General features: G+C 41.2%; 1 protein-coding gene across 1 annotated transcript in view; it reads right to left on the bottom strand.

Moving 5' to 3' along the window:
- LOC125467002 (NF-kappa-B inhibitor delta-like) overlaps positions 1–18,137 on the bottom strand; it is a 136,891-nt gene continuing 118,754 nt past the window's right edge. The window contains exons 9-12 of the mRNA XM_048562291.2: positions 16,948–17,117; positions 13,317–13,433; positions 1,503–1,667; positions 1–101 (exon numbers count right to left, since the gene is read on the bottom strand). Coding sequence (XP_048418248.1) covers positions 36–101; positions 1,503–1,667; positions 13,317–13,433; positions 16,948–17,117 — 518 coding nt within the window. The 3' untranslated portion in view covers positions 1–35. The remainder of the gene's footprint in view (positions 102–1,502; positions 1,668–13,316; positions 13,434–16,947; positions 17,118–18,137) is intronic.

The following is an 18,137-nucleotide window of genomic DNA, read 5'->3' as shown; positions in this document are numbered from 1 at the left end:
GTGGTGGTACCAAGTCCAGATTGTGGGCTACATTTCTAGGATGTAGAATTTCGAGAGTTTGATCCTGATCCAATTCTCCCTTTCTTCAAGAGATACCTGATCTGAAAAGTCATAAAGATGTTCACAGTAAGCTCCAAGTTATAGACAAAATTCACCTATACTGTTTAAAATCACATTCTGGTATCAGACAGTTAATAAGCAATATTATAGCGATATACACAATATTAATGAATATCATTGACATTAATATAGGCTTGTTAACAGGAGTGGGTCTGGACCAGCCTGTGATTCTGACTTATGCTGACATCAAGGCTAGATGCACTGAATTTCAGCAAGGTGAATTTGCATTACTCAATTTAATAGGTTCTTGCATATGAAGAACTGGTGCAAGGAGTAACAGGGTGGATGCATTAAATCTATTAAGGCAACAGCAGTAAAAATGTTTGTGTACATGATGTGGAAGGTTGGCTTTGTTGCTACAACAATGGAAGTATTTTAGAAACAGTCATAATTTATATGCAGTTTGTAGAAATGTGCACCTGCAGGAAATCCTCCTCATCTTACCCAGGAAGATTTTAGAGGTTGTGTTACATGAGGTGCAGGAGAGGACAAATTTCCCCTCTTTGCAACGGAACAGTATCCCATTATGAGAACAGAAGCCGAGACAGTCAGAACAGAAATGGTACAGAAAGTGATTTGAAGTCTGCTTTTGATAGGAATTTGGGTAAACTGTGATGGACCCATCTGATGATAAGAGTAATGGCAGAGTAGGTACGCTCACCTTTGAATACATTTTAGTGAAATTTAGCATCGGCCAGGATGCAAAAGGTGCAGTAGTAAATTCATCACTTATTTATACTCCCAACTCTATTTGCCTTTCCATTGAATATGTGGTGGGGGTGAAGAGAGGCCCTTTTGAACTGCTGCAGTCCTTGTGTTACAGGACACTCCTAGCGCTGTTACAAAGAGGATTCCTGGACTTTGACAGCACAAGAACAGAATATATATTACTACATTAGCTTGAAATTGGCTTTGAGGATAACTTGCGGATGGAGTTGCTCCAAAACATCTGCTGCCCTTGTCCTTCTAGGTTTTAAAGGTTGCGGTTTTGTAAGGCAACGTTGAAGGAACATCTTGTAGACGGTACATACTTCTGGCACTATATGTAAATTGTGGTGGGAATGAACATTGGAGGTGGATGAAGTGCTAATGAAGTGAACTGTGTTTGCCTTGGTTCGTTGAATATCGGAGCTACGGACGGTGGTCAGGCTTTGGGGAGACAGGAAATTGGTTACTCACCAGAAAATTCTTAACCTCTGATTTACCCTTGTAGCCATAGCATTTATGTGGCTATTCCAGTTCAGTTTCTGGTCAATGGTAAGCCTTGAATAATGTTAATAGGGTCTTCAGTGACAGCGAGGCCATTGAACACCACGTCATTACAGGAAATGGAAGAGTGATTAAAAAAAAAACAAGGAAATCAGACATGTGCTTTTTCTCACCCGGTCTCCTTCTTCTCCTGGTTGCACCAGATGAATGGGTTGGTCATTTTCCAGGTTCCGAATGCTGGGGTCAGCTCCATGATATAAAAGCAGTTTGATTATTCTCTCCTGATTTCTCTCATTTTGGAGACCTGCAGCCATATGCAACGTAGTATTTCCATGAGCCTGGTGGAATAAAATCGGTTGAGATCATGTTTTGCTCCTTTGTTTATTATCAGTTTATTGCCTTTTAAACCTTTTTTCTCCCATTTCCTAGAGTCTTTCCTACAGCAATCACCCCAAAATTAAGTGTGAACTTCAATAAACAAGGGGGTGTAACTGAAAGTTCTGATTGTTAGCACAAAGGGAAAGGATCTCAGATTAGTTTGTTATACCCCTCTCCAAATTGAGGAAATTATAGAGAGGGGATTAAGAGGCAATTAAAACCATTCATCATTTTTAAGTGTTACTAGAGGATAACATCTCAGTTTTGCATTCCAGATATTTAAAAACAAATGCCTTGTAATTACTGTGTGTTAATATTAATGTGTGCACTGTTACTCAACTACTGTGTGCAATACTAATGTGAGAATGCTCAATGTGTCCATATGAAACTACTTGTAGTATTTTATTTGAGGCATCAAGATGCTTAAAATTAACAGGAGACAGTTATCTCATAATAAACATTCATATCATTATACAAGTGATGCAAATTGTTGCAGGGAGTCCAAAACTAGAGGGCATTGATTTAAGATGAGTGGGGAAAAGTTTAAAAAGGACCTGAGGGATAATTTTTTCACACAGAGGGTGATGCGTGTATGGAATGAGCTGCCAGAGGAAGTGGTGGAGGTGTATACAATTATAACATTTAAAAGGCATCTGGATGGGTATATGAATAGGAAGAGTTTAGATGGATATGGGCCAAATGCTGGCAAATGGAACTAGGTCTGTCTGAGAGGCCAGGTTGTGGAGATGAGTTTGATCGAAGGGACTGTTTCCATGCTGCATGACACTATTCATGACTTTACACCTACTGTAGGCTAGAAATAGATCTGCAGTTAAATACTTTTCAAAATAGATCATTTGAGATTGTATAATAAACCTTGGGCACTCAAGTTCAGTCATGAATTATTGATGGAGGCCACCAATTCCCTTCCTAGAGAGGTCTTGTCCTGATGCTGGAAATAGTGGGATGGATTTTTTTTTTACTGGGCAGGGAGGTCACAGTTTTGCTTAAAGTGGGTTCTAATCCCAGGTATCATAGAGGTGACATGTTGACAGTGACAGTAACAGTTACATGTTCACATGACACAGCGCAAGTATTTTCCTAAATGAAAACCAACTTGAGGAAGTCATCAAATTCTAAGCTCAATGCAGAGGACACCACAGACACACACACAGACACACACACAGACACACACACACCTGCTCATGAACTGATTTTAATCAATAAGACTATTCAGACATTGGGTGAATTTTACCACATGTTGACCAAGTGTCAATTTTGTTGAGTTTCAAGGAGGATTTCACTCCATGAAGCCCAATGGGTTTTCTCAAGTGATCTTCACTAACTTGTCTGGATACCCATGCACCACATCCATGTGACTCTTGCCCTCCCACTCATCATGTTATGCCACTCATTGCAAGCAGAAGTGCTGACGCTGTGGAGACCCATTAGGATGTCAGCACCAATGCCATCTGTAAAGCTCAGCCCTGCGCCCAGTCATGTGTTGGCAGTCTGCAGGTACCTAGCACGGGGTTCCTCGCAATTGCCCCAGATGTGCCAGATGAAGGGAAACTGGCAACCCACTTTGCCAATGAGGACTTAGAGAACCTGCTGGAAAAGGTTCAAAGGAGTGGGGGGGGGGGGGATGTAGGAGAGGTGGGTGGGGCACCACAGCACATAGAGCATGTTGTTGACTGCCATGACATTGGAGGGCCTGAGGAGCAACCAGCGAGCTGGAGTCACCAGGTTACTTCTCTGATTTTCTAGTTGGGAATTGTTACCTAGTTTCTATCTAACACATGGGAGAATGGAAAACTGAAATAACAATGAGGTGAAGTTATATAATTATGAGGATGATGATGCATGTGAATAGGCCCTTCACTGCTCATTAGCGAGAATCTTGTCTTGCCATTCAACAACTGGTTGGAAGATGGGGCATTTTGCTTTTGCCATGACGTAGCTCCATGTAGGGGGTGTGGGGTGCACCTCACCTATCTTTTCCACCATTGGGGATGGGAAGATTCTGCCCAAAGTAGAAATTACTGAAAGGTTCCAAATTTTCCTTTGAAATATTACTTAGGATGAATTAAATACGTGCCCGTTGAATTATTCTGGTGGATTGCAAAATGCTGTGTCATTTGCAACTCAGTAAATGCTACTATTGACAATGAGTCAGAAAGCTGTGGATTCAAATTCAATATAAAAGTCTTGAACACACAATCTAAATTAATGCTACAGTGCAGCACTGAGCTCCTCTTTAGTTCTTAAGCGATTTGGAATGTCCTGAGGTCAGATATGCAAGTCTTTTCTTATTTCTTTTATAAACACAACTTCTGTTGACATTAGAGTTCTAGTGCTATTCAGTTTCAATGTGGAAGTTGAAAAATAGTTTTAATTTCCACTGAAATGGGTTTTTTTTTAATATACTGGGGCATTTGATTCCTGCCTGTTTTCATACTGGAAACAAATTGAAAAACTCCTTGAGTGAAACGTATTTGGAAAAAAATTCTACCAAGTTTCTAACTGGCATTAAAACATTGCACAAAACTACCCCCAATTTGGCACACGAAAGCAGTCTCACTTCTACAAATAGCAAGGAAGCCTAGTTCCAGGCAATGGAAAGAAAAACATGCCAGGGCAGGACAATTATGGGATTAGAAATGAGGAATACCATTGAAACACACTGGTGTAAAATTATACACTAATGATGATCATCATAAATTTGGCTTTGTGGAGTTGATCAGATCAGACCTGTTCCATTTTAATGCAAGTAATGATCAAGAATTACATGTAATATTGCACATTAGTGTTAACGTCTCAAATATTTTGATAGTAAATTGATGAGTCACACTCCATAATGAACCTTTCTTCCTAGATCATATTACTGGTTTCAAGTACACCAAATTAGCTCCAGTCGATAGAGAATTTTATTTGTACAGATCTAATTACTTCTCAAATATTTTGGATTAGTACCAATTTTTAGTGGGGCCAGTCTCTACAGGCCAAACATATACACTCTTCATCTTACTTTCTGGAACCCTGTTGTTGACATCTCATGCTTATACTTTCTTGCAAGTACATGTTCCACAAAACAGAATGAATTTACCCATAATTGGAAAATACATGCAAAAATACTTCATTTTGACTTCACAGTGCCCCCATTTTGTTATTGTAACAACTGTATTTCCTGCACAAACAAATTTAGTACTATTACTTCTTCCAAAGAAGAGGCATGCTTCATTCAAAATATTAACACTGTCTTTTTCATTTTAAATGCTACCAGACTTGCTGAGTTTCTCCAATGCCCACCACTTTATTTTGATTTGAGATCTCCAGCAATCACAGTATCTTTCTTTTATTTCACAGTTTTTAATTGTTGCTATACTGGGTGATTAGAATAATCACTTCCTCTTAATTCTTAGTAATATGCATATTGAATCGACATTCATGCTATGTTATTGTTTAGAAACTTAAATTCTAAAATGGAAGAATAATATACAACTTTAGAGATAATGGGAACTGCAGATGCTGGAGAATTCCAAGATATTAAAATGTGAGGCTGGATGAACACAGCAGGCCAAGCAGCATCTCAGAAGCACAAAAGCTGACGTTTCGGGCCTAGACCCTTCATCAGAGGGGGGGATGGGGAGTGGGAACTGGAATAAATAGGGAGAGAGGGGGAGGCGGACCGAAGATGGAGAGTAAAGAAGATAGGTGGAGAGAGTATAGGTGGGGAGGTAGGGAGGGGATAGGTCAGTCCAGGGAAGATGGACAGGTCAAGGAGGTGGGATGAGGTTAGTAGGTAGCTGGGGGTGCGGCTTGGGGTGGGAGGAAGGGATGGGTGAGAGGAAGAACCGGTTAGGGAGGCAGAGACAGGTTGGACTGGTTTTGGGATGCAGTGGGTGGGGGGGAAGAGCTGGGCTGGTTGTGTGGTGCAGTGGGGGGAGGGGACGAACTGGGCTGGTTTAGGGATGCAGTAGGGGAAGGGGAGACTTTGAAACTGGTGAAGTCCACATTGATACCATATGGCTGCAGGGTTCCCAGGCGGAATATGAGTTGCTGTTCCTGCAACCATCGGGTGGCATCATTGTGGCAGTGCAGGAGGCCCATGATGGACATGTCATCTAGAGAATGGGAGGGGGAGTGGAAATGGTTTGCGACTGGGAGGTGCAGTTGTTTGTTGCGACCTGAGCAGAGGTGTTCTGCAAAGCGGTCCCCAAGCCTCCGCTTGGTTTCCCCAATGTAGAGGAGGCCACACCGGGTACAGTGGATGCAGTATACCACATTGGCAGATGTGCAGGTGAACCTCTGCTTAATGTGGAATGTCATCTTGGGGCCTGGGATAGGGGTGAGGGAGGAGGTGTGGGGGCAAGTGTAACATTTCCTGCGGTTGCAGGGGAAGGTGCCGGGTGTGGTGGGGTTGGAGGGCAGTGTGGAGCAAACAAGGGAGTCACGGAGAGAGTGGTCTCTCCGGAAAGCAGACAGGGGAGGGGATGGAAAAATGTCTTGGGTGGTGGGGTCGGATTGTAAATGGCGGAAGTGTCGGAGGATGATGCGTTGTATCCGGAGGTTGGTGCGGTGGTGTGTGAGAACGAGGGGGATCCTCTTAGGGCGGTTGTGGTGGGGGCGGGGTGTGAGGGATGTGTTGCGGGAAATACGGGAGACGCGGTCAAGGGTGTTCTCGATCACTGTGGGGGGAAAGTTGCGGTCCTTAAAGAACTTGGACATCTGGGATGTGCGGGAGTGGAATGTCTTATCGTGGGAGCAGATGCGGCGAAGGCGGAGGAATTGGGAATAGGGGATGGAATTTTTGCAGGAGGGTGGGTGGGAGCAGGTGTATTCTAGGTAGCTGTGGGAGTCGGTGGGCTTGAAATGGACATCAGTTACAAGCTGGTTGCCTGAGACGGAGACTGAGAGGTCCAGGAAGGTGAGGGATGTGCTGGAGATGGCCCAGGTGAACTGAAGGTTGGGGTGGAATGTGTTGGTGAAGTGGATGAACTGTTCGAGCTCCTCTGGGGAGCAAGAGGCGGCGCCGATACAGTCATCAATGTACCGGAGGAAGAGGTGGGATTTTGGGCCTGTGTAGGTGCGGAAGACATTCCACTCCCGCACATCCCAGATGTCCAAGTTCTTTAACGACCGCAACTTTCCCCCCACAGTGATCGAGAACGCCCTTGACCGCGTCTCCCGTATTTCCCGCAACACATCCCTCACACCCCGCCCCCACCACAACCACCCTAAGAGGATCCCCCTCGTTCTCACACACCACCCTACCAACCTCCGGATACAATGCATCATCCTCCGACACTTCCGCCATTTACAATCCAAGACATTTTTCCATCCCCTCCCCTGTCTGCTTTCCGGAGAGACCACTCTCTCCGTGACTCCCTTGTTCGCTCCAGATTGCCCTCCAACCCCACCACACCCGACACCTTCCCCTGCAACCGCAGGAAATGTTACACTTGCCCCCACACCTCCTCCCTCACCCCTATCCCAGGCCCCAAGATGACATTCCACATTAAGCAGAGGTTCACCTGCACATCTGCCAATGTGGTATACTGCATCCACTGTACCCGGTGTGGCTTCCTCTACATTGGGGAAACCAAGCGGAGGCTTGGGGACCGCTTTGCAGAACACCTCCGCTCAGTTCGCAACAAACAACTGCACCTCCCAGTCGCAAACCATTTCCACTCCCCCTCCCATTCTCTAGATGACATGTCCATCATGGGCCTCCTGCAGTGCCACAATGATGCCACCCGAAGGTTGCAGGAACAGCAACTCATATTCCGCCTGGGAACCCTGCAGCCATATGGTATCAATGTGGACTTCACCAGTTTCAAAATCTCCCCTTCCCCTACTGCATCCCTAAACCAGCCCAGTTCGTCCCCTCCCCCCACTGCACCACACAACCAGCCCAGCTCTTCCCCCCCACCCACTGCATCCCAAAACCAGTCCAACCTGTCTCTGCCTCCCTAACCGGTTCTTCCTCTCACCCATCCCTTCCTCCCACCCCAAGCCGCACCCCCAGCTACCTACTAACCTCATCCCACCTCCTTGACCTGTCCGTCTTCCCTGGACTGACCTATCCCCTCCCTACCTCCCCACCTATACTCTCTCCACCTATCTTCTTTACTCTCCATCTTCGGTCTGCCTCCCCCTCTCTCCCTATTTATTCCAGTTCCCACTCCCCATCCCCCTCTCTGATGAAGGGTCTAGGCCCGAAACGTCAGCTTTTGTGCTCCTGAGATGCTGCTTGGCCTGCTGTGTTCATCCAGCCTCACATTTTATTATCTTGGAATATACAACTTTACTTTTGATTGGTATTTCTATATTGTGTGCATTAAGTGGGGGAAGACATAGTTTTGTTTTCATTTTTGAGTTCTGTTGGTAGTTACAGAGTGTCTAGAAATTTGTTTTTTCAATAAGATAGTTAAACACTTGAGGCAAACAGTTTAGTCCATTAAAACATGGCACAAAGGAAAAAAATTGTTGTCCTATGATAGGGGCCAAGTATCACAGAAAGTCTGATCTATCTGGAAAAAGTAGCAGTATGCAGCTTCATTCAGAGAGAAAAGGTGTCTAAAAGCAGATGTGCTATTAACAACAGTTTCAAAAAAGGGTCTTGGCTGAAAAAAGAAGTTTGTTTAAAAAAATCTTGAAAATTGGCGGATACAGCATGCTCAGCTAATCAAACTACTGGTCAGAAAATGCTGGAAACTACATGTATGGAGAAAGCAATGTGTTTGCTTTGAAGATGCTTAGAAATCAGTAAGAAGAAAGCTCCAAAAACCAATGACAGCTGCATCAACTGAATAAGGAACTTTAGCAGGGAATCAACATGGTAAACATTCACCGAGGTTTCAGTGTCTGAAAGGTTGTTGTTCATTAAAGGAGTTAAATCTTTATTTCTGATATTTATAACAATATCATTTTAAAAAGTTCTTATAAAGTAACATAGATCTTGATTTTTCTTTTATATGATTAACCTTAATGTTCTTTTGTTGAAGTACATTGGTAGCCTCTTGTGAATATGTCTGTGGCTAATCACCATGATAAATAAATTGCAAAAATGAAAGTTATGATTGATTAAGCTGGATTTTACCCTGAGATCTGATTTGTCCAGTATTCCTATCAGCTAGAATTGTAACAATATTAACAGGGAAAGTAAAATAAGTGCCAAAAGTATTAAAATGGGAAGTCCTGGAAATGAACAACCCAATTAAAATCTTTAAGAAAATGAAAGATATCGAGCGGACATAAATTGCTAAAGCTGTGAAATAGCACATTATTACATATGTCGGTTTTGAATGTCTTACGTTCGAAAGGATGAAAAGCCCTTTTTTTGCTAAGATGACACAAACAATGAGATTGTTGAGTTAAGTTTTTTTGAAAAGCGAAAAGGGACGGAAAAGCTGTGAGAGATAATAGGAACTGCAGATGCTGGAGAATCCGAGATAACAAAGTGTGGAGCTGGATGAACATAGCAGGCCAAACACCATCTTAGGATCATAAAAGCTGACGTTTCGGGCCTTCATCAGAAAAGGGGGATGGTGATAGGGTTCTGAAATAAATAGGGAGAGAAGGGGAGGCAGATTGAAGGTGGATAGAGGAGAAAATAGGTGGAGAGTTTCAAGGCTGAAGAGATTACAAGAGAGTTGCAGTGGGAGAGAGATCCCCTGGGGTTTGTCTCACAGGAACAATGGGCTGAATGGACTCTCTCTCTCAGCGGGAAAACCTGGGACTGGGTTTACTCTAGATTTGGAAAGTGTAAAGTGGCTGGCAGCTGGAGTGATTTACCCAGTCGCAATAGAGAACATCTCAAATCATTTTTACAGCTGGCTCTCATCTTCCTAAAAAACATAAGATGCAGGAGCAGAGAGAGACAATTCAATAAGTTCACAGCTCATCCTCTGCTTCAGCTTTCTTTCCCTATTCCTATATCTCTTAATTTATCCAAAAAACCCTTTCTTTCTCAGCTTTGAGTGCATTCATCAAGTGGGAATTCAGAATCCTCTGAAGTAGAAAATACTGAAGATTCATAACCATCTTCAAAATATTTCTTTTCATCTCAGTCCAACGTGGCTGCATCTTTGTCCTGAGAATTCAATTTGGGTAAGCTGATGGTGCTCAATATACATTGACAGGCAGCTTGCAAATAGAGTCATAGAGTCATTCAACATGGAAACAGACCCTTCAGTCCGACCAGTCCATGCCAACTGTAATCCCAAATTAAACTAGCCCCACCTGCCTGCATTTGGCCCATATCCCTCCAAACACTTCTTATTCGTACACTTATCTAAATTTTTAAAAACTTGTTGTAACTGTACCCACATCCTCGACTTCATCTGGAAGTAACTCTGCGTTAAAAAAACTTCCCCTCCCTCATGTCTTTAAAATCTTTCTCCTCAGCTGATGGGGATATTGGGTAAATCAGATGTTGGAGTAAAATCTGGCTTGATTAAGTATAGCTTTTATTTTTGCTATTTAGTTACTAGGGTGATTAGTCACAGACATATTCACAGCAGGCTGGCAATGAACTTCCATGAAAGAACATAAAACCTTATCTACAAAAGAAAACAGGATCTATGTCACTGATGAAGGGTCTAGGCCCGAAACGTCAGCTTTTGTGCTCCTGAGATGCTGCTGGGCCTGCTGTGTTCATCCAGCCTCACATTTTATTATCTTGGATTCTCCAGCATCTGCAGTTCCCATTATCACAGGATCTATGTCACACTTTGTGAGAACTGTCCCATTGTCTGGAAATCCTGCACCTTAGGGAAATGATACCTGTCATTCAATTTATCTATACTTCTTACGATTTTATAAACCTCTATAAGTTTACCCCTCAGCCTCCTGCACGCCAATAAAGTAAATTCCCAGCCTATCCAACCTCTCCTTTTGACTCAAACCCTTCATTCTCAGCAACATCCTGGTAAATCTCTGCTGAACCTTCTCCAGCTTAATAATATCCTTCCTACAACAGGGCAACCAAAACTGGACACAGGATTCCAGAAAAGCTCTGACCAACACCCTGTAAATTTCAACATAACATCCTAACTCCTATACTCAAAGGTTTGAGCAATGAAGGTAAGCTGCTAAATACTTTCTTAAGCATTCTGTATACCTATGATGCAACCTTCAAAGAATTATGTACCTGAGCCCTTAGTTCTCTCTGTTCTATGACACAACCCAATGCCCTACTTTTAATTATATAGGAATTGCCTTTGTTTGTTTTACCAAAATCCAATACCTCACATTTATCCAAAATAAAAACTTTATCTTCCACGCTTCAGTCCATTGATTCAATTGATCAAGATCTCTTTGTAATCTTATATAACATTCTTCACTATCCGCTGTACCACCAGTCCTGGTTTCATCTGAAAACTTACTAATTATATTTTTTACATTCTCATCTAAGTCATTTATATAAATGACAAACAAAAGTGGACCTAGCATTGATCCCTGTGGAACACTGCTGGTCACTGGCCTCTAGTCCAAAACAAAACCCTCCACCGTCACTCTCTGTCTCCTGTCTTTAAGCTACTTTTGTATCCAACTAGCAAGCTCACCCTTAATCCCATGTGATCTAACTTTACCAATTAGTCTACCATGCAGAACCTTGCCAAAGGCTTTACTGAAGTCCAAGTAAACAATATCTAGCACTCTGCCCTCATCAATCTTTTTGGTTACTTCCTCAAAAATTCAATCAGATTTGTGAGACATGGCTTGCTTTGCACAAAACATCTGACCTTCCCTAATCATTCCTTGCCTCTCCAAAGGCAAATAAATCCTATCTTTTAGAATCACTCCACCCATCATCAAAGTCAGACTCATAGGTCTATAGTTCTCCTTACATCCCTTCTTAAGCAAAACCACAACACTAGCCATTCTCCAGTCATTCAGCACCTCACACTTGTTTATAGATTATACAAGTATTTCTGAAAGGGTACCCCCCCACCCCATAATTTCCCCCTAGCTTTCCACAAAGTCCTCAGATACACTAGATCAGGCCCCAGAGATTTATCCACCTTCAAATTTTTTAAGACCTTCAGTGCTTCCTCTTCTGTCATGTGAACTGTTTTTAAAACATCAATATTTATTTCCCTGAGTTTTCTTGCCTCTGTTTCTTTTTCCACAGTAAAAACTGACATGAAATATTCATTTAATATTTCTCCCAGCCCCTGAGGTTCAACACAAAGATGACCTCGTTGAGAGTTCTCTCCCTAGATGCATTCTTGCTCTTAATGTACTTGTAGAATCTCTTTGGATTATCCTTAACCTTATCAGCCAATGTTATCTCATATCCCCTCTTTGCCTTCCTGATTTCCTTTTTAAGAATGCCCCTACACTTATTGTACTTTCAAGAGACTAATTTGAAACTAGCTGTTTATATCTATTGTATTTTTAAAAATTCCTTACTAGAATCTCCATATTTTTATTTATCTATTGTTCTTTAATCCTACCAGCCTTACCTTTCACTCTAACAGGAACATAATGACTGAATTATTGTTATCACATTTTTGAAAGCATCCCACATATTTGACATTCCTTTACCTGCAAACAGTCTACTCCAATCAATTTTTGAAAGTCCTTGTTTCATACCATTCGAATTTACCTAACTTCAATTAAACACTGTAGTTTTTATGGAAGGCTGATCCTGCTGTGTAATCACTTCTCTAAATGTACTAGTCATCATTTTTAATGTCTCTTGTATGACTTCAATGTCATTATCCTAAAAATAAGTAGCTTACAATTGCACCTTTTGTATAAAATAAACCAGCTTTTTTTACCCGAATTGTTAAGTACACAAAAAATAAGAAATAATTAAAAAACATATGAATGTTAAAATAAATCCAGGGAGGTAGGGGTTTCAGCAGAGCTAGACCTGAACTGTAAGAAGGGAGTGAAGGTGCTACTGAGTAGGAGGAGGATTGCAGTGTGCTGAGAAATGTCCGGTGAGTGAGAAGATTTGAGCATTCAGATGAAGAATTTTGTAGAACTATAGATTTGAGCCAAAGTATTCTTATGCAACAGTGTGTACATCATCGGTTTATCTGTTTTCTAACAGATGCGATGTCTAAACAAATATCACCAAATTCTTCAGGGTTTCGAGGGTCAGGGTCTTGCAAATGGCATAGGACTCTAAGTATCTGAATAAAGCAAAATCAGTTTTGATTAAAGAACTAGCTTTCTATTTTGAGGTTCAAACCTTGAAGTAATTGCTTCAAAACAATTTTTATCTACTCAAGCAAAAGTTCTGTGTATAATTTGGGGAGCAGCAAATGAAAATTGACAAGATGATCTAACAATTAGCGAAATCTGATTCCTACAGGACAAAGCTGATACCTGTTGAATCCTCTAGCAATCCAGATTTCCAGTCAAATCAAACAACTGTTGATCCTGCAATCCAGCAGCTTCCAAGAAACAATGAGACTTACTAACAGCTGATCTATTCTTAGAATTATTCCAATGAATTAAAACATTTCAGCAACAGTGTAATTAAATTGAGATCTTAAATTGTCTTACACTTGACCTAGCCAATCTTGATGCAAGTATGGTATTAATTCATCTTTTCTCTTATGGACAATATTTAAATAAATATCACAAACCTTCATATTGACAAATTCATGTGACCTGCTGCCACTGAGTTTCAGAAAATAATCCAGCAGCAAGAGATTTCCTTCCTGAACTGCAAAGTGTGCCACTGTTTTATTGCTTTTCACGTCCTGTTTACAAGAAACAAAATTAAGTTTTAAGATGTGCATGTGTATTCTGAACCTGATCGTGAAGCCTTCTATCCAGTCCCCCATAAGCCTTGCAGTGTAGAACCTCAGAGCATATACTTGGTTCAGATGGTAACTTGCTTTTTGCCACTGAGTTGTGGGTTCACCTTCCAAACCCAAAATCACTACCACCTAAAAGGAAAAGGACTGCAGATACATTAGGAAATCACCAGCTGCAGATTCTCCACCAAGACAGTTACCACCCTGACTCGGAAATATCGCTGTTCCTTCAATGTTGCTAGGTCAAGATTCTGGAATTCCCTTCTTAATGGCATTGTGGGTCTACCTACGGCAATGGGCTGCAGCAGTACAAGACGGCAGCTCACCACTACCTTCTCAAGGGCAAGTAGGGACAGGGAATAAATGTTGACCTGGCAGCAATGCCCACATCCTGTGAGTGAATGAATAAAAAAAGGCCACATTTCAACCCTTGTGTGATGCAGTACCAAGGAAATGTTGTACTCTCAGTTTCAGCACAGAATGCATTGAAACAGATTGAGAATTCCCGTCATGCCATCCTTCTTCACTAATCACAATCATCAAGACCATTTGACCCATTCCTGCTTTGTGAAATCATGCTGTACCAAATGACCTACTATGTTCTACCCATGCAATAAAAGTAGTGACAAATCTAAATTACTTAATTTCTGAAGAGCTTCAGAATGAATTTTGAGAGTATGATAAGCTGCCCATGTAAGTTCAATTTCTTTCTTTGTCCTTACTTTCTCTTCTCAAATGAAGTGCATTCTTGATCACAGAATGTTGGAAGTTGTCCAAAAGAAATGGAATATTTCTTTACAGGACCTCTAGAACATAAAGTAGATGTACTCAGATCATGATCAATAATCTTGCTGCAATTGGTTTTAGAGCACTCATGACATTGTTGGGACAGCAGAATGTGTACCTGGCTTCTTGAAAACATTCACAACTAGGGTGTGATGGTAGTCCAGTGGAAATATCTCTAGCTTGGTAGCACTAATGGGGATACATGTTCAAATCTCATTGTGGCAGTCTTTCTTCTGGTTACTAATAATGTAGCTGGTTCACTAATCTCATGGAAGCAAATCTGCCGTTCTTGTCGGGTCTGGTGTAAATGTGACTCCAGTGCCATAGCAGTGTGGTTGATCCTTAACTACCTTATGAAATGCCCCAGTTGAGGGTGGCTAATGGTCCGCTTCGCAAGCAAAACTGACAATGGGTAACAAATTATGGCATTCGTTTTGATGCCCTTGTTCAATGAAATAAAATAAGTGAAGGATAGCAAGAGGGATGAAACCACATTTTTAAAAAAAGGAATACAATAGTGATTGGAACCAGGTAGACCTTGTTGATTATGAGGTCCTTAATGAGGCCTGTTAACCTGGGCCAATAAAGAAAGCCCCTGTATGACCAATATGAACAGGAGTTTAGAATGTCCTCAGTTCAGGGCATTGATTCGGAACTGGCTCACCACAGGGAGTGTACTGTGCACAAGTAAATAAAAGGTGACTTGGTGATGGCATACCAGTCTCTGCGTAGTTATTTCAGTTACAAATAAAGAATTTCAACATGAGTAATCTTTGTAACCCCATGAAGTTCCATGTAACCAAATCTTCAGTTTCATCTTTAACTAGTCTGATAATTGCTATGATTACTTTTTGTGGTGTAGGAAGTTGAAACCAAACCAAAATAACACAACATAAAATTATGGTTTGTGTGGCTCCCAAAGACACTAGCTTCCTGTATTTGTCACCTCAGTTACATTCATCCCAATGGTCATTTCTCATCTTATTTCTTTAGCTTGGTAGCTGAGAAATTGGAGAATCTTTCTTTTTCACAAGCATGCCTGAGAATGGAAACTTGTTCAATGTAGTCCTTCCACTTGGTGGCACAGCATCTAGATGCACCAGTAAATGATGTGCTTTAACCCGTTTGTTTAAAATCTCTAGCTTTGTGAGATGCAACCGAGTGAAGGCTAGCACTTAAGTTAAGGACACGAGGATACTACCATTTGCGTGCACATGATTACATTAACTGGGATTTTCTCTTGGCAGTGGGAATGGGAGGAGTGTGAATGCAATCTGAAAATTGCTTTCCTGGAGGCTGGCACTTGATCCTATCTCCTCCACAATGTGAGATGATTTCCAAAGGAAGGGTGGAAGAGCAAAATGTGGAATCAGCTCATCTCCAAATAATGGCATATCAAGCTTCTAAATGAAGTGGTTTACATGCCAGTGAGAGTGAGAATGAAATAAGTACATAGCTGTTAAAGGAAGGAGTGAGGAACAATCGAACTACAGTCCAGTTAGCCTGACAACAGTCTTTGGGAAAGTACTGGAATATATTTTTATGGATTTCTAACAATTCACTTAGAAATGCATGACATTATTAGAAGGAGTTAAGATGGTTTAATAAGAGGAATTCCAGTTTGACAAATTAATTTTTTTTTCTGAATGTAACTAGTAAGGTATATAAAGATAAGAAAAGTAGATATACTGTATCTGGGTTTCCAAAAGGCATCCAATGAGGTGTAACACTAAAGGAAAACATACAATAAAAGGGATCATGGTTTTGCAGTAATGTATCAGCATGGATGGAGAATTGCCTAATGGAAAAGACGCAGAAAGTAAGAGTAAATGGCGAACTTCAAACTGGGAGACTGTGGCTAGTGGAATGCCTCAATGATTAGTGCTGGAGCCTCAGCTACTTATAATCCATATTAATGAGTAAGATGAGGGGTACAGAGTGGTGTATTTAAATTTACTCACAGTACAAATCTGGGTGGTAATGTATGCTGTGTGGGGGACACAAAGAGTTGGCATAGGTTATATGAGTGGGTAAAAAGATGGCAGATTAAGTATAGTGTGAAGGGGTGGAGGGGGTGGTCGTAAGAATAGAAAAGTAGAATTTTGTCTTTTGAAAGGTATGTTGTGAGAAATCGGAGTGCACTGGAACAAGGAATACAAAATGTGCAGGTATAACAAGCAGTCGAGAAGGAAAAAAAAGTGTGTTGATTTTTATTACAAGGGGGTTAGAATACAAGAAGAAAGAGGTTTTGCTGCTATTGCAAGGGGCCTTGATGAGACTGCACCTGGAGTACTGTGTGCTAATTTGGTCTCCATATTTAAGGAAAGGTGTGCTTGCATTGAAAGTGAAGGTTCACTTGATTGGGTTCAGATTGGGCCCTGGGATGAAAGGGTTCTCATATATGATGATTGGCTATGCAAATTATGCCTATTCTCTTTGAAGTTTAGAAGGACCAGGCTTGATGGGCTGACTGGTCTACGCTGCTCTGATTATTTGCATCTGAAAGAAAATCTTTTTAAATTTCTGACTGGTGCAGGAATATACTGTAATGACTAAAAGGACAAATACTCCTGTATATTTATATACACCAATGAAAAGGAACAAAGTCAGTGGAAAAGTTAATCAAACTGTCTTTCGTTGTACATTAAGATAATTTGGAAAAACAAGCTACCTGGCTGGTTATCAGGGCTCCCATTTCAATTAGTAGTCTGATGCAGGAGAACAGTTGTTCAGCTTTGCACTGTAGCTCATCCTGCCTCTGTGGTAACAGGTTAGGATCATAGCACAGTTCCCGAAAAACAGAGTTGTGAGAAATGACAGCACAATGCAGAGGTGTAAGCCCTGAAACACAAGGGAATTCAAAATGAAAATAACCATGTGGCAAACAGACCATCAAAGAACAACCTTTATTTGATTCGTCCTGATAATTATTTATCACAAAACTTAACTGTCAAAAGTACTCATGCACTTTTCAACTTGGCACTATCGATTTGCTTTAAAGTAAGGCTTTCCAATATAAGCATTGCACTATTAATCATTGGGCAGCCAAAGTTTATAACCTTGTCGAAGCAAGCCTGACGTTGCAACATTCCAGGTCAGGAGGTAAACATTAATTTATTTTTGTTACGTTTTATCTGATTAGAGGTTTAGGGGTATCTGGGCAGTTAAATGTTTTGTTCAGATGAGGAAATAGAACAGCTGGCAACAAGTCTCCAACAATTATGGTCTTTGTCTTAACTTATATAAAGGAGCAAGGGTAGTTAGGACAGTGGTGTATTTTGATTGTCTTTTAGATATAAAGCTTAGATTACTAGAACTTCCTCTGGTTGGAACTAGATGTGTTCAGGGCAGGTTCAACATTTCCAAGAAACTGAAATGAGACATTTTTGCAAAGTAATCTGGGATGCAGCATATTCCACTGGATAATGAGCCAATTCATCACTGAGGAATGCACTGTTAACATCATGGAATGCAATCTTATTATTCCTGTCCTTAATAGACAATAAAAACTCACTCCCAGACCAGACAAAAACACTATAAATCAAGTTTAAGAAGGAGCAGTTAGATAAACAGAAGCAAAAAATATCAAAAACAACAGGTCACGTTACCTACAATATCTGAATTAACCATCACACCTTTTAAGACAATAATCACAGATTTGTCATGGAACAGAGGAGGCCATTCAGCCCTTGTCTTTGTAATAGCTTTTCAAATGAGTGTCATTGCCTAGCACCAGTCTCCTGATGCTTCACCATTTCCCCGCAGAGTATTTCTTTCCAAATAATCAACTAATGCTGTCTTGAATTGCGTCAATTGAACCTGTCTCCATTACATTTCCAAAGTCAGAAGTCACACAGCGCC

This window comes from Stegostoma tigrinum, chromosome 32 (genome assembly GCF_030684315.1).
Source record: "Stegostoma tigrinum isolate sSteTig4 chromosome 32, sSteTig4.hap1, whole genome shotgun sequence".
In the NCBI taxonomy this organism is placed as follows: Eukaryota; Metazoa; Chordata; class Chondrichthyes; order Orectolobiformes; family Stegostomatidae; genus Stegostoma; species Stegostoma tigrinum.
Note: the sequence above shows the minus strand (reverse complement) of the source record. Positions and strands in the feature narration are given on the sequence as shown.